General features: G+C 44.7%; 1 protein-coding gene across 1 annotated transcript in view; it reads left to right on the top strand.

Moving 5' to 3' along the window:
* The window catches only part of LOC126438149 (protein yellow-like), a 71266-nt gene extending 55638 nt beyond the window's left edge, over positions 1 to 15628 (top strand). The window contains exons 5-6 of the mRNA XM_050090525.1: positions 9306 to 9651; positions 13558 to 15628. Of these exons, the coding sequence (XP_049946482.1) occupies positions 9306 to 9651; positions 13558 to 13815 (604 nt within the window). The 3' untranslated portion in view covers positions 13816 to 15628. The remainder of the gene's footprint in view (positions 1 to 9305; positions 9652 to 13557) is intronic.
* The last annotated feature ends 5911 nt before the right edge of the window (positions 15629 to 21539 follow it).

The following is a 21539-nucleotide window of genomic DNA, read 5'->3' on the forward strand; positions in this document are numbered from 1 at the left end:
ACAGTAGAAGTAATACTTCACGGCTATTTTGACTGAGCACAGACACGAACTTAGTAACTGGGAAAGCATGAAGAGTGAATAACGTGTTTTCATCACTTGCAGGCTTAGGCAACCGATGTGATGCCGGTACGATGTGGTGATCACCTGTGGTCGTGGTTGCAGCTGTGAATGTTATTGTTCTCATGTATGACATCTTTTGTCTATGTTGATTTCCTTCCGGAGGCGGCGACAGTATGAAATTTGGTGACTGACATCAGGCAAGGAAAATGTAGTCGAGCGCATAAAAATTCAAGCATCGGATTGCTTGTCCACGTAACGTGGGATTGGAAATGAGTATATCACAAGGTGACGATATACGACGGAATGAATGCATGCATCTGACTCAAAGGCCGAAAATAGGTTTACATGCTTCTAGAACGCAAAAATAAAATATTTCATGTGAAACTGCTTCCCGGGCTCGTTAGCGTCCACAGAAAAATCACTTCTTCTCCGGCTCTTCTGTGTCCCCCTCTCACTCATCGATGGATTGTTATCTTCCCGCACTGACTGTCCAATCTCTCGATTACTGTCTGACCTCTCCTCTATCTCTGATCTTCTGTGTTCCTGTCTGTCTCCGTGCTAGAGTGTGCTTTATTTTCCATAGTATCGCCCTAGTCACTGCGAGCGCAATTTACATTCTGACCCAATGAACGGTCAAGATTACATCCTGACGCCTCCCAGTCTTTATATAGGGTTATTGAATTTCCGATCTTGTGAGTCGAAAACTCCCTGGCGGCGGCTGGCGGGTAACATGCGAACTGCCGCCTTGTTCTCACGCAGGCTCCTTGTTATGGCACTTCCGTGACTTGGGTGAAGTCTCCCCAGAGGATTCCAGCTCGGACTTTCTCGTGGACACATCTAAGAATTACTTCAAGTGTTTGCATTCAGCTATCACGAAGGCAGCAACCCATCAACAAATTTACTTGTTTTTAAGTAGAATGCTTCACTCACTTTGTAAGTAGAAAGCTTTACTCAACTTGACAGCGTCCTTCTTGTTGTCAGTCAGCGTTAAAAGCAGAAAAACGCTTTGAGAGCGAAGCAAACGCTTTAGTTAAAGTGTACCTGTCTGGCTTTCGGCAAAATGTCACGTACAGATGCAGCCCAAGTGGGCCACCTTCTCCTGAGCTCATTGTGGAGAGGCACACTATGTGATCAAAAGTATCGGGACACCTGGCTTAAAATGACTTACAAGTTCGTGGTGCCCCCCATCGGCAATGCTGGAGTTCAATATGGTATTGGCCTACCTTAGCCTTACTGACAGCTTCCACTCTCGCAGGCATATGTTGGAAGGTTTCTTGGGGAATGGCAGTTCGTTCTTCACGGAGTGCTCCACTGGCGAGAGGTATGGATCTCGGTCAGTGAGTAACGGCACGAAGTCGGCTTTCCAAAACATTCCAATGAGATTCAGGTCAGGACTCTGTGCAGGCCAATCCATTACAGATATGTTAGTGTCGTGTAACCACTCCGCCAGAGGCCGTGCATTACGAACAGGTGCTAGTTCGTGTTGAAAGATGCAATCGCCATTCCCGAATTGCTCTTCAACAATGGGAAGCAAGAAGATGCTTAAAACATCAATGTGTGCTATGATAGTGCCACGAAAAACAACGCGATCACACCATAACCCCACCGTCTCCGGATTTTACTGTTGTCAATACAAGCGCTGGCAGATGAAGTCGGCCTTACGTTTTTGTGCTGTGCATGTCCCTTCACGTTTCCACTTCACCATCGCTTTGGAAACAGTGGACCTAGGGATGTTTAGGAGTGTCGAAAACTCGCGTACAAACACAAGTGACACCCAATCACCTGACCACGTTCAAAGTCTGTGAGTTCCACAGAGCGCCCCATTCTGCTCTCTCGTGATGTCTAATGGCTACTGAGGTCGCTGTTATGGAGTACCTGGAAGTAGGTGGCAACACAATACACCTAATACGAAAACTGTATGTTGTTGGGGGTGTCCGAATACTTTTGATCACATAGTGTATTACAATGTTATTGTTGTGATCTTTAGTCTGAAGACTGGTCTGATGTAACTCTCCATGGTAGTCTATCCTGCGCAAGCCTCTGTATTTCTGCATTTACTTGAACCTGCGGACTGTATTCGAACCTTGCACTCCCTCTCAATTCCTACCTCCTACCAAGCCATTTCGCACAGTCCGGGATTTCAGAGAATCGTTGATATACACTATATCACAGGGACAAATGGTGATAGCAAGTGCAGCATACTCGTGTCTAAAGACCGAAACTTCAACGACTGCTGTGAGTGATTGCTTCTGCGAGCCATTTGTACTAAATAGGAAGTATAGTGTATTCAATAGAGAATTTAAAGGCATCCGAGCATTTACTGTCTTAAGAGGGACATTAAAGGTAGGCTAACTACAACTGTGACAGCGACGTCGCAAGACAAGCAATGGCGGAGGCGAAGTACGTGGGATTGGTTAAGCTCTGGCCAAAGGGGATGCGGAACTGATTACGAACCAATCACTATCTCATTTGACATGACATGAAGAGCCATGGCCAATAAATTAGTGTTACTGTGAGGACACCACAGCCATACTGCGTGTAGTGCCTGTTCAGCTGTGTGAGCAGTTGCTTGAGAACATTCGCTGACCGCACAGATCGGTACAGAGAAATCTGTGACCTTTGAGAAGCTGTTTCGACACCGAGCGTGACGCTTAGAAAATTTCCACTTGACGGAGCGACTGCCAAGCGATGACCACAGCAGCAGACGTAATCTGTAAACACACAGCCTGTTGCCAGGCTTGCCTGGCAGTCTGCGGTCATCCTGGTCTGCATATCGTGAATGACGTTTCGTCTGCAACGCCAACCGGATTCTACAGAGGTATTATTCTGGGGTTGAGAGAATATCTGATGTTATTTCAGTGATCACAAAATCGAGTGAGATTTACAGCTGACTTGGCAATTGGAGGCCACTTATCAGTTTTGATGTTGCACTCCTTCTGGTCTGGATGCCTGCTCTGATTCGGTTAGGAAATGTGTCATAAATCTGTTGTATTTTCTCCTGGAAGAAGCTGTCCCACAACCGTCGTTACGGGGTACGCTGCATAGTGGCACAGAGACGGAGTTGACGTTTAAGCAGGCCCCACACATGTTCTATCAGACACAGGTTTTGGGATCTTACTGTTCACAGGAGTACTTCAACATCATGTAGACAATTGATAGAGACAGGTGCCAACTGTGGACGAGCATTGTCCTGTTGAAATATGGCACCTTGATAGTGTCACACGAGAGCTAACACACAAGGACTTGACGTACTGTTGTGGCGTCACGTTTTCTTCAGTCCCTACCTCAGGAAAAGCAGTCCGTCAACAAAGGAGGTAGCTTACAAACCACTCATTCGACGGATTCTCGAATGTTGTTCGTCATAAGGGATCCCCACCAGTTAGGATTGCTACAGGGAATAAAGAAGATCCGAAGAAGAGCTGCCCGTTTCGTTATAGGTTTATTCAGTAAGCACGAAAGCTTTCCTGTGCTGATCAACCAACTCCTGTGGCAGATGTTGCAAGAGAGGTGTTCTGTACCACGGCATGGTCTATTGCTAAAAATTGCAAGAGGCTACGTTTCTCCTACGTCCATCTCGGTAAAAGAACTTGAACATAAAATTAGAGAAGCTTACCAGCAACCATTCTTCGCACGCGCCATTCGTGAGTGGAGCAGGGAATGGCGCGGGGGGTGGTGGGGGGGGGGGGGGGGGGGGGGGAGCGGAGTGGGGAATTACAGTGGAACACAATCACTCTCTGCCACACAGCCCAAGGTGGCTTGCGGAGTATAGCTGTAGATGTAAAAATGGTCACGAGAAAATGAGAGGATTTTAATGTTACAAGGAGCTTTATCAACAATCGTTCTTCCCACGCTATATTCGTGAGTTGAACTGGGAATGGGCCAAATGGTAGAGCATCATAACGCTAATGTTCTTTTAAGTATTTTTAACGAGTGCATACGTTTTTGGCCAGTATGTCACTGTTATTTTTTCTATGCTCCTTTTCGTCAGCTCCTTCAAGATTTCCGACAAAGGATTTGTGATACTATATTTCTTTCAGATATTTTTTGTTTAACGATGTTACAAATCAGCTTCATTGGATTTTGGTCACCATGGTGATCACAGAACAGAAAATTTCTTCTAAAGCCTGTCCACGGTGTACACATCAACTCATTTTAGTCATGTCAAACTAGACTACAGATTTGAGTTTCTAGGACATAACGCAAAATAAGTGCCTTTCTACAGTGTTACACGCAACGCTCGCTGGAACTCCCTGTAACCTATCGTAGCTCCACCTGAGTTCAAAAGCAAAATAAACAAACAGTAACCAGCACCAGGGTGGAAGTCCCGTTGACAACAAGGTCATTCATTATACACTGAGGAGCCAGAACATAATGACCATTGCCACCGCGACATTAGATGCCTCCTGGTGGCGTTGCGAGCACGTGACTCGCTATGAAATGTATGAAAGCACTGCAGACACGGACAGGTCACCCTAGCGAAGCTATGAGCTGCAAATGGGAAAATCCATTGACATAAACGACTTTGAAAAATGGCAGCTTATTATTACGCAGAATCTGTGAACGAGTATCTCGAGAACGGCGAAGCTGGTCGAATGTTCACGTGCTACTGTCGTGAGCATCTACGGAAAGAGGTAGAAGGACAGTGAAACCAGCACTAGGTGCTAAATGGTTGGACGTCCACGATTCTTCACAGAACGTGGATTTCGCAGGGTTGTCTGCTCTGTAAACTAGGGTAGGTGGTTGTCTTTGGCATTTCTGCAGAAAGAGCACAATGCTGGCGCATGTACAAGTGTTTAGGAGAACACACCGTTGTTGAACATGGAGCTCCGCAGCAGACCACCGTTGACCTCTACACATGTTGACCCAACGACATCGTCAATTACAATCGCAGTGGGCATGGAACCATGGGGATTCGACCGTCGCTCAATGGAAACATGTCGGCTCTTCGCGTGAATCACATTTTTGCTACACTAGGTCGCTGATCGTCTCCGCAAACGCTGTCGTCAAGGTGACCAGCGGCTCGAAACGTGCAGCGCGCCACCGACGCAGGCAACTGGTAGCAGTATTATGCTATGCGAGATATTCTCCTGCACTTTCATGGGACCTCTTGTAGTAATCGAAGACACGCAGACAGCTGTGGAACACCTGCATCCCTTCATAGTTGATGCCTTCCCCTACGGCGATGTCATCTTTCAGCAGTATATGTTTCGGAATCAGAGACGTGCTACGGATTTGATATAATTAAATTTTCCTCGAGACAGTTGAGTCTCATCTTTATCTACGGTAATAATGGAATTTGAAGAAATGAATTAAAAGGGGTGCTATTCCAATACCGGAGAGCCTTGGCAGTAGCGACGATCTGAGAAGAGGAAAATAAGCTGAAGATTTGAACTGAAGTTTGTGTTAGGGACGGAATTTGACTGGGGTAGTCCGTGCAGTGATTATGCTGTGGTGGTGTAATGGCTAGCGTACCTGCCTAGTAAGAAATGAGACCTGGTTTCAAGTCTCGGCTCCACTACAAACTTTAAATCGTTTCTTCAGCTCCCATCAGTATAATGATACAGTGGTTTGAGGAGCATTATAGCGAACTTACGCTCGTGTCTCGGCGACAAAACTCGCCCGTTGTATACCCTGTGGAGTCCATCTGAGTCGCTATCGGGCGCCATCATCGCTTACGCAAATCGGCGGCCCGTTATTTACACGAATTACATGACGTGTGTGTAGACATCTAATGCCACATACCTCCACAAACATACCACCAAACTGTCGGATCCCTGATACACAGAATGATGTTTCGTTCGAAAGACGGACAAACAAGCTATTAATCAGGTGGTCGTAATGTTTTGGCTCATCAATGTAGATGGAGTAAAAACTCGAATTGAAATGAATGGAGAAGGAAATCGACTTGGGCACTGTAAAGTTAGTCTGCATACCCTTGCATTTAATATAGAAACGTGGTGTGTTTATTAGCACGCTACGCGAAGCTATCCTCATGTTCCTAATTGGTTTCTAGAAACAATTGTGGGGTACTAAGTGAGATTTACGCTAGAAAAAAAGAGGAAAATCAACAAAAAACATAGACCGGTTACAGGAAATGAAGGATTCGTCCGTGCGGAGATAATGATGAAGAAGGAAAGTTTTTTTTCATAATTTTATCGTTTCAAAACACTAACGTCAACATATTGAGATGATTAGACGTGGCGGATACAACTTTTAGCACTCAGGAAGGGCAGTGTACTGAAAAACTCGCGTTAAGCTAGATAAAGATGTTTGCATTAAATTACATGTTGGTTTCTGTACTGAGGCTGCATAGTTCTGTTTTACGGCAATGCAACAACACACTGCGAAGCAGAAAAAAAAATAGTACTTCGCTGAGGAGAACTATAGAATTCTTGACAGGAACAAGATGTGCGCTTAGAGAGAGGACACAACCGTAGATTTTCTTGCAACGATTTAACATTCATATCGTCTGAGTAAATTTTGTTTGCTGATGCTGTTTAATAAGTCGATAGGCAAACAGCGTAGTTTGTATTCACATCTGCCACTGTTGCTATGGCAATGCTGTAAGAAAGAAACCCGGCATTTTGAGTACTCTGCCATTTTTCTTGTGAACGGAATTCAAGTGAGTTTCACGGTGTATTTTACCATAGTAGAGTGTTTTATTGATTAATTAATCAGAAACGTAGATAAATTTTCACAGTTTAACGAATAGTCGACAGCGAAATACTTTGAGATGCAGAAAGATGGGCAATGAAATCAGCCGAGACCTTTCCAAACTTATCATTTAAGATAATCACGAATAATCTAAATCTGGATGGTCGGACAGGAATTTGAACACCGTTCTTACTGAATTCAAGACGTTTGACGCCGTCCCTGGCAAGCGGCTTCTGATCAAATAGTGTGCCCATAGAGAATCGTCTCAGTTGTGCAACTGGAATCGTGATTTTCTGTCAGGAAAGGCATGGTTGCTAGTATTTTACCGGAAGTTATCCAGGTGAAAGTCTCGCCGTGTGCGGGTGGGCGTTATCTTGCTAAAATGTAAGCTCAGGATAACTTGCCTCGAAGGGCAACAAAACGAGGCGTAGAATGTCGATGTCATAACGCTGTACTGTAGGAGCACCGCGGATGACAGCGGAAGGGTTCTGGGGCGCCTCCGGACACGATTTCGCTGGTCATTAGGGCTTATTTCGAAGCGGGAATCATCACTGAGTGCATTTATACTCCATTCAGTTCAGGCCGAAGATGTGTCTGGAAATGTCCCGAACAGCAGTGAGATACGAACTCGACTGTTCCCCGCCATACGGCTTGACAACCAGTAGTGATGATCAGGGATATCGTTTCATTTCATAGCAGGACCGCTTTGGTTGTCATCCGCGGCAACCTTACAGCACAGCGGTACGTCATCGATACTCTACACCCCACTTTGTTGCCCTTCACGGTATGCCATCTTGGGCTTGTATTTCAGCAAGATAGCGTCCATCCGCACACGGCGAGAGTTTCTAGTGTTTTTCCGTGTGCTTGCCAACCCTGAGTTAGCCTTGCAGGCACGATCTCTCCCCAATTGAGAACGTTTGGAGCATTATGCTCAGCACCCCGAAACCAGCTCGGGATTTAGACTTTCTAATGTGTCAACTAGACAGTCACTGTCAGTTAGTGCCAAGCTGAGTCACTGCTTGCATAAGGGCTAGAGGTGAACCAACGCGCTATTGACTTACGCATTTTATGGACCTCTTTCTCTTGCATAAATCATCCAATTTTTTTGAAACTGTAAGTGTTTGTTTTTCTGTACATGTACATCACATTTACCGATTTCCGTCCCCTTTGGACAATTCCTACAATTCCTTCTTGGTGCGTCATATATATATATATATATATATATATATATATATATATATATATATATATATATATATATATATATATATATATAGCGATGTAAGATAGAATCCGATGAGCCCTTTTACACTGTTAAAAAACATCAGTTACACGATAGATCAGACAAATTTAATGGCTCTCCTTTCAACTAGATACCTAGGGATTATCATCATGAACACCTTAAATTGGAATGGGAGTAAGGTGAATCAAATATTGCCTTTATTGGCAGAAAGCGTAGAAGACACAATGAAGTAACTAGACTGCCTATAGTATCCAGAATGATATTTTCACTCTATAGCGGAGCGTGCGCCGATATGAAACTTCCTGGTAGATTAATACTGTGTGCCGGACCGAGTCTCGAACTCGGGACCTGTGCCTTCGCGCCAAGTGCTGTACCAACTGAGCTACCCAAGCACGACTCACGACCCGTCCTCACAGCTTCAGTTCTGCCAGTACCTCGTCTCCTACCTTCACAGAAGCTCTTCTGCGAACCTCCCGAGTTCGAGCCTCGGTCCGGCACACAGTTTTAATCTGCCAGGAAGTTTCATGCTTATACTACGCTTGTCTTCTTCTTATGTAGTATTACTGCGCGGATTCTTATCGGATGGGGTTATCGGAAGACATCGAAGGAGTTCAGAGAACGGTAGCTCGTTTTGTATAGGTTTGTTACAATAAAGAGGTGTTTCGTTGTGGCGAGATGTTTTCACTGGATTTCGATCAAGAACTTTCTCCATAGAATGCGGCAGAGTTTTGTTGAATCCCATCTCACTGACGATCGTGATAAAATGAGAGGAACTAGAGCTTTTACATGAGGATTTAGATGTTCAATTTTCGACTGCCGGAGTGACCGAGCGGTCCTAGGCACTACAGTCTGGAGCTGCGCGACCGCTACGCTCGCAGGTGATGTCCTTAGGTTAGTTAGGTTTAAGTAGTTCTACGCTCTAGGGGACTGATGACCTCAGAAGTTAAGTTCCGTAGTGCTCAGAGCCATTTGAACCATTTGTTCAATTTTCCCATGTGTTATTCGAGAGTGGTGCAATCGAGAAATAGTTGGGGTTGGGTTGTTTGGGGGAAGAGACCAAACAGCGAGGTCATCGGTCTCGTCGGATTAGGAAAGGACGGGGAAGGAATTCGGCCGTGCCCTTTCAAAGAAACCATCCCGGCATTTGCCTGGATCGATTTAGGGAAATCACGGAAAACCTAAATCAGGGTGGCCGGACGTGTGATTGAACCGTCGTCCTCCCTAATGCGAGTCCAGTGTGCGAGAAATAGTCTGAAAGGGATCCTACGAGTCCTCCTTTGCACAGCAGTCATGTGGCCACAGCTGTAGACGCCGCCTGACCTGCAGATTTGGCGGACCCTTTTTGCAGCTGGGAGGCGGACGAGGCGTGGCGCGTGACGCACCACTACTTCCACTTCGACCCGCTGCACGGCAACCACCGCGTGGAGGACGTCAACTTCCAGTGGACGGACGGCGTGTTCGGCGTGGCGCTGTCGCGGCCCGACGCGCAGGGCGAGCGCACCGTCTTCTTCCACGCGCTGTCCAGCCTGCGCGAGTTCTCGGTGCCGGCCGGCGTGCTGCGCAACCGCACGGCCGCGCTCGCCGCCGGGCCCGACTCCTACTACCACTACCGGGACCTCGGCTTCAAGGGCAACGACACGCAGGCCACCGCCTCCTACCTCGACCTCGACACCGGCGTGCTCTTCTTCACGCAGGTGCGTATCACCGTTCTGACACCAAAAAGGTAAACTGTGCCATTGCACGCCTGCACCTTTGCGTTCCTCCTGTGGCTATCGTGGATGCCACAGGCGGTATCCGAGGAAAGGACACTTGTTGGAATGGCCACCCCCCAGTTGCACTACGTTTTGCAGTAAGCGGGTTTGCTGACTTCGAAAAAAATGCAGCAAAACAGCATCTTCTATCTACTGACGGTCGCGTAAAGGGTTATCCTTGATGCCTGTGATGTGCGTACTGTAAGACCTACAGTACACACACCATCAGATTATTCGACTTGTCGCTCCAACGAAGCAGGCGAGTGTCAGCAATATGTCTCGTGGTCTTATCGTGGCGTGTTTATCTTCTGCCGTTAGGTCAGACGATAGAAATGCCACTTGCACGCTTAGAGTAGCAGATTGACGGTGACCAACTTTAAACAGAACTTGATTAATTTTCACACACATTTATTAAAATAATAACAAGCATAAAAATAACTTAACTTGGTTCGGGATGCTATTTACAATTGACAATCTGAAGTTCCTTTGGTCTTGGTACGTTAATCTTATTCTCATATCTCTGATACTTGACAAAGTGTCTATTCATTTATCTTCATGGCTATGTACAGGAATATGATAATCTTATTAGGCGCAGACTGAAACTTGACTACAGACTAATGCAGACTAATGCTGACTGACTAATCGAAGGTCTGTACACTTGTTATAATACCTCGAGCGTTCAGGTATCACTGCGCGAGTGTGATCCGCGAGCAGAAAAGGTTCTACGTTAGCAGCAATCTCATTGGCTGCATTACATATTAATACGCGGATCGGCGGAAGCAGAATTTGGTCCGTCTGTAAGACAGCGCCATCTCGTAGTGCGGAGACGGACGAGCGCTGCGCCTGCGCTGTTGTGCTTAGCAGGGCGCGCTCTATTGGGAAAGTTGTGTACGCGCTGACTACACAACAATGCCTATCGGATGTAAATGGGAAGGGGTTGAACCCCGTCAAATATTTGTTGTAAGTTCTATGGGACCATACTGCTGAGGTCATCGGTCCCTAAGCTTACACTATCTAATCTAACTTAAAGCAACTTACGCTAAGGACAACACACAAACACACACCCATGCCCAAGGGAGGACGAGAACCTCAGACGGTGCGAGCCGCGTGAACTGTGACAAGGCGCCCCTGACCTCACGGCTACCCCTCGCAGTGAACCACCGTTGCCGGCCCCTGTGACCGAGCGGTTTTAGGCGCTTCAGTCGGGATCCGCGCTGCTCCTACGGTCACAGGTTCGAATCCTGCCTCTGGAATCAATGTGTGTGATGTTCTTTGGTTAGTCAGGTTTAAGTTCTAAGTCTTAGGTTCAAATGGTTCAAATGGCTCTGAGCACTATGCGACTTAACTTCTAAGGTCATCAGTCACCTAGAACTTAGAACTAATTAAACCTAACTAACCTAAGGACATCACACACATCCATGCCCGAGGCAGGATTCGAACCTGCGACCGTAGCGGTCGCTCGGTTCCAGACTGCAGCGCCTAGAACCGCACGGCCACTCCGGCCGGTCTCTTAGCTTTAGTTCTAAGTCTAGGGGACTGATGACCTCAGATGTCAAGTCCCGTGGTGTTTAGAGCCATTTGAACCATTTGAACCACCGTCAATTCGCATTCGTGCAGTACGAGAGAAATCGGCGGCAGAATGGAAACGAAATACAGACACTCTGTAACGAGCCACTGTAGACCAGGGCTCCATCTGACAATGTTTGTGAGGGTGAAAAACGACGAGTTGCACCATGGTATAAAGTCCACCTTACAGACGGTCCAGTAACATTAAAGAGACCGTCGTCTAGTTTCGACATCAATGTACAGTAACCACTCTCAGACACCATATGGCAGCATTAGCAGTGGAGGGCATATAAAGTGTGTTAGGGGAATGTGGAAACGGAGCAATTTATTTGATGTCCAAAAGGGGCTTGATTATTGTCTTTCGGTCTAAGGGTGGAGGCATGTCGAAATGGTTAAGTTTGTAACCTGTTGGAGTGTCGCCTTGGATAAGTACATTCTGACCGCAAAAGAGATGTGTACAGACGAATAGCCACTGACCGCCCAGATGAACCAAGGGCTTACAAACAGTGTCTCCTCAATGACCGTTCAGTAAATGTTGCTGCGTGTCGGCCTCCACAGGAGATATCTGGTTCATGCATCCATGGCCACTGCTGCTCATTGGCGAAGAAGGCTGGAATTTGCAGGCCAATAGCGCAACTGGACGTTCACGAGAGGCGACAGGTGGCCTTTCCAGATGAATCACGCTCTGTGCTTCATCAGACAGAAGGCCGTTGGCATGAATCTCGTGAAACCTCTGATAACAAACACCCTGCAACAAGTTTCAGAAGGGTCCAGACTGGAGGCATTTCCTCAGTAAGCTATCATCGTGGATGGCACAGTGGATCAGCAAAAGTATTCCTCTAATCTTGTGGACCATGCCCACGCCGACGATCAGTTTCTTTTTCGTTAGTACGATGGCATCTACCAGCAGGGCAATGCAATGTGTCACACAGCTCACTGCGTGTGTGGTTCAAAGAGCACCAGGATGAGCTTACTGTACATCAAAGTCACTGGACCTAAACCCAATGGAGAATCTACGGGACCACAGCAATCGGGCTATACGTACCATGGATGCTCAACAGAGAAACCTAGTGCAGCTGGTCACAGCATGGCTTCACAGCCCTGTTGGTACCTTCCAGAATGTCAGTGAGTCTCCTGCACATCTTCAGCGGTCTGTGCAAGAGGTGGTTATTCAGGTTTTGGCAGGTAGTTACAGTAATGTGACTGCACCATGTGTAACTGGGTAGATAGCTTCAAAGGTGGGAGGAACGCATCAGCGTTGGAAGAGGAAAAGGGATCAACGGAAATATTACCTTGAATGGAGAACCCCTCAAAGTGGTAGAAAGTTTCACTTCCTTAGGGAGTGAAATATGTAGTGATGGAAGAATAACCAACGAAATTAATAGGAGGTTACAGAAGGGAGGCAATTTCTACCAAACAATAAAACACTTGATTTGGATTAAGGAAGTCTTAGAAAAAACAAAACTCCTTTTCTATAAGAATTATTACTTCCCTATTGTCACCTATAGTGGAGAAACATGGACAATGGCAGAAAGGGACTGCAAGCAGGGGAAATGACATTTCTCAGAGCAGTTAAGGGAAAAACATGAATGGACAGAGTAAGGAATTTAGACATTAGAAAGGACCTTAAACAACAAAGTATGAGAGAAGAAATTGAAAAAAAGAGATTTATATGGTACGGGTATGTTAAGAGGATGCATGGCCAGACTCTCCCCAAAATTATGGAAGAACTATAGATGGATGGAAAAAGACCTAGAGGGCGCCCAAGAACACAGTGGAAAATGGGAGTGGGAATATCTGTGGAAAGGAGAGGTGTGACCTGGCAGCAAGTGGAGGAAGAAAAGTGGTGGGAGGACCGAGCCAAATGGAGAGGACTCGTCAGCACCTAGACCTGGCAGTAGCTGGAGCGGGATCCGGATATAGATAGATAGACAGATTATTCCATAAAATTTCGCGGGAACTACCAGATGTCTGCAGCTTGTTGCCATGATATTTCGACGCCGAATCTTCTGGCCTCTTCAGGTGAATATTGATAGGAAACGCACTAAGCTCACGTAATTGAGAGCCCGCCGGCACATGCGCGGTGTGTCCAGCTGGCGTTGCGCATGCGCCGTTTGTCTTAAATATTTGAGCGCAGTGCCGTTGCTGTCAGTATTCACCTAAAGATGGTCAGAAGATTCTGCGCCGAAATATCATGGCAGAAAGTTGTCCGACAGTTCTCCTGACATTTCATGGAATATTTGTCAGAATGTTTGTCACATTGTGTTGTTGTTTCCGTTCCAGCTGAACCGCAACGGCGTGGCGTGCTGGAACACGCAGAAGCCCCTGGAGCCGGCCAACGTGCACTTGCTGGTCAGCGACGGCGAGCGCTTCTCCTTCCCCAACGACCTCAAGGTGGACGCCGAGGGCACCCTCTGGGTGCTCACGGACCGCCTGCCCGTCTATGTGTACAAGGGCGGCCTCGACCCCAACACGGTCAACTACCGCATCTTCTCCGCGGCCGTCAAAGACCTCATCAAGGGCACCGTCTGCGAGGCGTAGTTGGTCGCCGAGGCTCGACGATGACGCCGCAGAACTGTCCAGCGCAGCACTTCTATTCAGCTCCCCTCCTCGCTCTTTTGTTATGCTAACAACTCTGTGAAGGCGTATAGTCATCTGAGGACCTGAACTTTTCATCAGTTATGTTTTTTTATTCAACACTCCCGTCTCCGCTCGTCGAAACCTCTTAGTCGGCGAAACTCTAATACTTTTTTTCTGCTCGTGGAGCAACGATTAGTCAAAAGAGCACTTGGAACTCGCCTTATTAAAGGACTAGACGTTTTATCACACCGTACCCAATCTATCAAAGCATCAGTATTGTTGTATCAAATTATAATGTGGGTTTAGGTCCATCAAGACCTGACTTTTGGCAGAAAAAACGCTTACGGTGATCAGCGAGGTGTGTTTGGATAAACGTAGCTTAAGGTAAAGTCTGGGTTCCAATCTTTTAATCTCCGTGAGGGGCAGAATATTCCTCTGGTGAACAGACTGTTTTATTTATGAGCTACAAAAACATTTGTTCTGTGGTTCGTTATCATCAAATTAAAATGTTTTCGTTAATAGCTCATAATAAAAGGACGTCCATTAAAATGGAAAAAAGTAATCTTGCATGCGAAATACAAGATAATAAGTGCCAAAATATACGCACATATCTTTAAAAAATTTTATGTAAGCTCATTTTCTTCCATTTAGAGGTATACTGTCACTTTTTAACATGAAAAAGAAGTACGAAAAAGCTACGGCACAGTTACAGCGTGAAAACTGCGAATGAGAACGCAGCGTTATTCTTTCCCCGTAGTATTTGAGGAACTCAGCACTACTTTAAAATGACCCGTAGTATTTGAGGAACTTAGCACTCCTTTAAAATGAAATACGTACCTGTCCTTTATTTCTGGAGGCAACAACTGCAACATATTACACTTATGTCCAATACGTGTTTGCTATCTCCCACTTTTTGCTATAATGCTATATGTTTCGATACAAGAAATGTGCTATAGTTTGAGCAAGTGCAGAAAAAGTAAATACTTAAGACATATACGACATATTTTATAAATGCCTTTTGTTTCAGTGACCTTATGTTTGATAATGGGCGTATTCAGTATTAAATCACCAAGTCGTTTGTCTGTGTGCTCTAATTTTATCGATAAAATTTAGACACCGAGTTTCCCATTAACAGTGCAGTCACTGCCGTGTGACTTCATGCTCATCTATCATTCCTCTGACGAATGTAACAGTTCAGTAGTTCAGGGAAATGACGTACTAATAGCTATTGAGTCACAGCCACATACAAGTGGGAAATAAACAGAGATGTGGCGTTAAGACACACTCTTACAGATACACAGGAAACGAGAGCAAATGTGGTGCTGCACACAAACCGATAGAGGTGGACTTAAATTTTATATTATGTTTTATGAAGTGTATTATATTTCGAGAAAGGAAGGTATTAAATATCAGCTGCCCAAATTACGTTGTGAGTAAATACTTCGTTTCTACGTGTCTACATATATGAAAACAATTGGACTTTGTGTCTGAGTAATCGATTCCCGTGCATTTGCCATACTGCATTTAAACATTTTCTGTCTGCCCTTATCGTCTCTTTTCTGACATTCTGTCATTCAAGTACTGCAGACAGTTCACTAGAACCATTTGTACCAACCAGATATAAAGAAAACTATGGGCAGGTGCTCCCACGTTACATAGGAATATTATATTTCTTTTGTTGTTAAAGTATAAATCGATACTTTTAATGATGAGAAAGTGAACTGTAATTCATACACAAAAGACGACATAAAAGTAATAAAATTTTTGTACATTTTTTTGGTGTTTTCGATTTGTCGTTATCCGTTCACCTTATGCTCCTTCCTGTTTTTCACTCTCTAGCAAATACACTGACGGAAAGAAATCACGACACCAAAAAATAATTAATGTAGAGTAATGAAATTTGCCGGCCGTTGTGGCCGAGCGGTTCTAGGCGCTACAGTCTGGAACCGCGCTACCGCTACGGTCGCAGGTTCGAATCCTGCCTCGGACATGGATGTGTGTGATGTCCTTAGGTTAGTTAGGTTTAGGTAGTTCTAAGTTCTAGCGGACTGATGACCTTAGAAGTTAAGCCCCATAGTGCTCAGAGCCATTTGAACCATTTAGTAATGAAATTTCGTGAATACATTTGTCTAGGTAACATATTTAAGTGATTAACACTGCAAGATCACAGAGTAATGTAAGTGAAAGATATGTCATTGCAAATGTGAAATGGTGGTGTATTAATAACCGCTGTAACCACCAGAAGGTTGGATGCAAGCATGGAAATGGGCATGCATTGTACTCTATAGGAGCCGGATATTAGTTTTTGGGATGGAATTCCATTGGTCGGTCAGTACAGGGCGGTTAATGCTGGTTGTCAGTGATGCTGGAGTTGCCGTCTGGTGATGTCCCATACGTGCTCGACTGGAGACAGGTCAGGTGATCAAGTAAGCCAGGCAACATGTCGACACACTGTAGAGCATGTTGAGTTACAGCAACGGTATGTGGACGAGTGTTATCCTGATGGAAAACAATCCCTGAAACGCTGTTCATGAATAGTAGCTGGACAGGTCGAATCATCAGACTGACGTACAGATTTGCCGTCAGGGTGCGTTGAGTAACCCCGAGAGTACTCCTGCTGTCATACGAAATCGCACCCCAGACCATAACTCGAGGTGCAGGTCCAGTGTGTCTATCACCAGACAGGTTGGTTGGAGGCCCTCAGCTGGCCTTCTTCTAACCATCGCTGCCACTGAAACAGAACCAGATTTCATCAGAAAACACAACAGACCTTCACCCTGCCCTACAATGAAATCTCGCTTGAAACAACTGAAGTCGTAAATGGCTGTGGTTTGGAGTCTGTGGAATCTGAGCTACAGGGCGTCTTGCTCAGAGCTGCCCGTGAAGTGCCCGATTTTTAACAAATCACTGTGGAGCCAACTGCTGCTCAGATTGCTGCTGCAGATGCAATACGATGCGCCAAAGCCATATGCCGAAAACGGTGGTCTTCCCTCTTGACAGGGCCACGTGGCCGTCCGGAGCCCGGTCTTCTTGCGGCTGTACATTCTCGTCACAACCGCCGCCACTAATCACGTACAGTGGCTACATTCATGCCAAGTATTTCTGCATTGTCGCAGAAAGAACATCAAGCTTCTCGTAGCCCTATTATACGACCTCGTTTAAAGTCACTGAGATGTGGATGATAGTGTCTTTGTCGCCTTAAAGGCATTCTTGACAAAGATCAACTCACCGTGTCCAGTCTCAAAAGTAACTACAGCACAGCGTCTATTTAGAGCAAACCTGATTTGCATACTCATAGTGGTGCTACTAGCGCCACTCTTATACGACTGTCTCGAAGTCTGAATATACATAATTTTTCGGATGTAGAAACACGCCTACCAACTTCCGCTTATGTCGCAAAACTCCTTCTTGGTGTTGTGATGTTTTTCTTCAGTATAAACAAATAATAGATGAAAAATAAAGATTTGTCTGGCGTTGCTGGATGAGAGACCTAGAGAGATTGTTCAGCCGGAAAGGGTTACCTTCCTTCGCGTACAACGGCCCATTTTCACAAGATGTATGAGAATTATTGCTAAGTGTACCTACGAGTTTTCGTGACTGTAATGGGGATTTGTATATTGTGGTGTCAGATCTGTGTTGAGAAGAGAGGGGGTGGGGTCAGGTTCAGGCAAATGGCCTACTCAACTCTAATAACACGTAGCTCCCCCCCGGGTTTACGTCCAGGTCTGACGTATGGAGCACCATCAGCTGTGTCACACGCTCTCACTCCATGGGACAGAAACGAGAGTTTTAGAATTTTATCCAGGACGCTGGTGCGAAGTTCTCTGACATGGAACTACATGCCCCTTGTTAGCCGAATAATGGCAGTAAAAATTTCTTCCAACACGGCTTCATCACAGTCGAGCACAGCTTCGGCTGTGGAGTCGGGTTAAAAAAGAAAAAAACGCTTAATACCAAACACAACGTTGAACAATTTCTTTCACTTATCATTACTAATGAAACGACGCATTCTTCATAATATGATGCGAAATACGCAGTCATATTATAACACCTGTACGTACTTTGTGCCAAATATGACGTTAACATACAATAAGTGTTATTCTCTTGAAGGAATTTTGAAGTTCGACCGTGTGTTTACCTAATGGACAGAGGGTATCGAACGTGAATTGCGTATAAATGGCAATTAGTAGAAATACTTTAATTTTGAAAATAATGGAATTAGCGAAAGTTTTCGTGAATGAAATAATAAACGGTCGCCAGCCTAATTAGGCAAAATAATTTTGAAACATTAAGTTCAAAGAATTTATATACAATATTGCAAAAGGGACTCTCATTCTTCTTCTCTTGGTAAAGTGCAATGAACACACACGACTACCAGACGAACTGAGCAGTGTATAGCAGTAGTTACCATCTGCATAAATTGGCAATCACAGAAAGATAAAAAGGAATTTTACTCCTATTGATAATAATTAGTATCTCAATCATTAATTAATTCAGCACCAGAATGTTTTCAAAGAAATCACGAGACTAGGTGAATCATGCCAATAGTCCTGGTTTAACTAACACACAAACATCACAAATGCAACATGCTCTCTCTTTTATGGAAATACTTCAGATTCCTTTACCAAATCAATATTTAGTTTAACTTTCTCATTATAGAGAAGAATATAGTGGGGGCCATAAACTATCATTTAATCTGCAAGCAAATTTTGTAACTGTTTTACTAATGTTAATTTGTAACCTCACGTGAATTTGTTTATATTTCAAAACTATATAGCAATTTACTCAAATGTTTTTCTCAAATAAAACTTCAGAAATTAGTTTATGGTAATAGTCGAGGCAAAATCAAATTTTCTCTAAGTCAAATTATGTGCCTTTTTCATTACCTGTGAAGCAGGAGGTTTAACTACACTTTAGCACTGAAACTATGGCACAATCAAAGTCGAAACAAATCACTGATTATTCAGGAACAGGATACGCGGTCTTTAGCACGTTTAGGATAGGACCCTGTATAGGTTTCTTGATCAGGGCAACTTCAAACTTCAAACAAATATTTTTATCACTGAAGTTGTTATTGAAAAACACACACACAAATGTACTGGTCCATACTAAAATACATACTGATTTCCTGAAGTTATCGGAGCAGTGACGCAATAGTGGTGGCAAGCACGTGGTGGCTGTCTGGTCTCACCTTTTGCACTTTAAGGCTCTTTCCAAATTTCTGCTCGGCGATGTATTAATGAGTTTAGATCCATTCCATAATACAAGAGCACCACATTACAGCCGAAACCACATCCGAGGCAATTTCAACATAAATCGGCTTCGAATGCCTCACTTGGCACCTATGGTGTTGACTGTATAACTCGCTGGCCACAGATTGCGTGATGTGCTCTCTCTCTCTCTCTCTTGCCGTCAAGTTTGACCGCCAAATCCACCTTTTATCACGGGCCAAGCCCCTTCCGTAGCGGAGAGGGTTCTCTACACCTTTTCCTTTATATAATTCAACTTCCCTAAGTATGAAGCAGCATTCAAAGTACAATTTTCCTTTTATGAGCATACATATTTTATGAAGTTTCATTATTTTTAAACATTATTAAACCTTTACAATATACACACATTAACTTCCATTTTCCCTTTGACAATTCAAAGATCTTAACTAGTACAGAACAATCACTTCAAAGTTACATACACATAATTGCACTGTATAAAATACTTACAATCGATAATGGTGTTACTATATCTCTGAATGTAGTTTATCTAACAGTAGTGGTCTAGTGGCGCCAGCACAGGAGCTCAGTCTGTTCGGTTCGCCTGCACAGGAGCTCAGTGTGTTCGGATTGTGTGTGTGTGTGTGTGTGTGTGTGTGTGTGTGTGTGTGTGTGTGTGTGTGAAATTCGTCAGAAACGACACGTTGTTTCGATTTTTCGCTAAACTATAGTACTTCTTTTCTCGGTTTGATAATTAGGGAAGATGAGGGACACGTAATTCGCCGAAGTGGCGTCCAGTTGCACCAGGGATTAATAATAATAATATTAATATTAATAATACTCATTATTATTATTATCAAAATCATTTTAGTGTGTCCTATGGTCATGGAGTGGCAACGGCTTTGCCACAGTGGATACACCGGTTCCCGTGAGATCACCGAAGTTAAGCACAGTCGGGCGTGGCCGGCGCTTGGATGGGTGACCATCCAGCCGCCATGCGCTGTTGCCATTTTTCGGGGTGCACTCAGCCTCGTGATGCCAATTGAGGAGCTACTCGACCGAATAGTAGCGGCTCCGGTCACAGAAAACCATCATAAGGACCGGGAGAGCGGTGTGTTGACCACACGCCCCTCCTATCCGCATCCTCACCAGAGGATGACACGGCGGTCTGATGGTTCCGATGGGCCACTTGTAGCCTGAAGACGGAGTGCTTTTTTTTATGGAGTCACGCTCCTCCACAGTTCGCCATTTCCTTTGGAGATGGAGTGAAGATTATAAAAAGTTAAATGTGAAATTTGAAATTCGAGAGCTCATAATTCGTTCATTAAATGATATGCAGAGAACGATTTGTTTAATGTTTGAGGATACTGAGAGGTTGACGTGTTGTCAGCTTGCCATCGTTAAGGACCGAAATCGAGAACATACTGTAGTGTACGCAATAAACGTTCAATGGGATTTTTCCTTCTTCTGGTTATTGTTGTCCTATGAACAGCACTTTCACTTCTTGAAAAATTATTTAACTTTGCTCCTGGGAGACGTACGTCGATACATGTGATACACGTACGAGTATATACTAATGGATGATCGGCAGTTGCCCAGCAAAGCAGCGAGGCTTAAAAAATCGAGGAACTTTCTCTATTCTTCAAAATTTGTGACGTATTTTAACTAGTTACACATTCTTCAAGGTGGAATCTGCGGTTACCTATGTGTGGACGGGAAGGATGACGATCGTGTTATTTTTTCATCTGGTGTTTGGGTATTTGTGCAACGTATCTATGCCACCAGAGGAAAAGTATAGAATATTTTCATTGAATCAAATTCCAATGACGAAGAAATAAAACCGTTGCTTTATTGTTAGTGGCAGTCGCTGAAAGCCAAAACTTTGTTCCACGAATTTGGAGGTTCCGTACCAACGGTAGCTTTTTAAATGTGCACTACAGTACACACCTTTGAATGTCCAAACGCCTTTGCCGTAGGTCCCTGCCGTTTGTGCTGCTGTTGGCGGCTACAATTTTCAGTAATTTTTCGTAGCCACTATGTCTCCGTCATTCGTTTCACGCTAAAATAAGTTCACATTGAATTCATAACGAGCTTGAAAAAACCCCAGAAACATTTCCATTATATACTGATGAGACAAAATAGCGTGTTGCGGTTGTCCACTTACGGATCGCAATACAGTTGCGAGTCGGCGTGGCCTGGATTCGAGAAGACCTTGACAGGTTTCCCAAGTTATGTGGCAACAGATACCTCAACTCCCGTAACTTCCGGGCCAACTTTATGGGGGGCGCGGGTCTGGTGCCCGATTATGTACCACATGTGTTCCATTGGATTCACATCGGGTGAATTTGGTGGCCTAGACATCAACGTGAGTTTACTATTACGCTCCTCAAATGACCATAGCACAGTCGTCGGCATAATGTTCACGTAGGCCACAGCCGTTTACGATAACTTAAATATATAAAATATTCACATTATCGA

Source organism: Schistocerca serialis, unplaced genomic scaffold (assembly GCF_023864345.2).
Source record: "Schistocerca serialis cubense isolate TAMUIC-IGC-003099 unplaced genomic scaffold, iqSchSeri2.2 HiC_scaffold_1261, whole genome shotgun sequence".
Classification (NCBI taxonomy): domain Eukaryota; kingdom Metazoa; phylum Arthropoda; class Insecta; order Orthoptera; family Acrididae; genus Schistocerca; species Schistocerca serialis.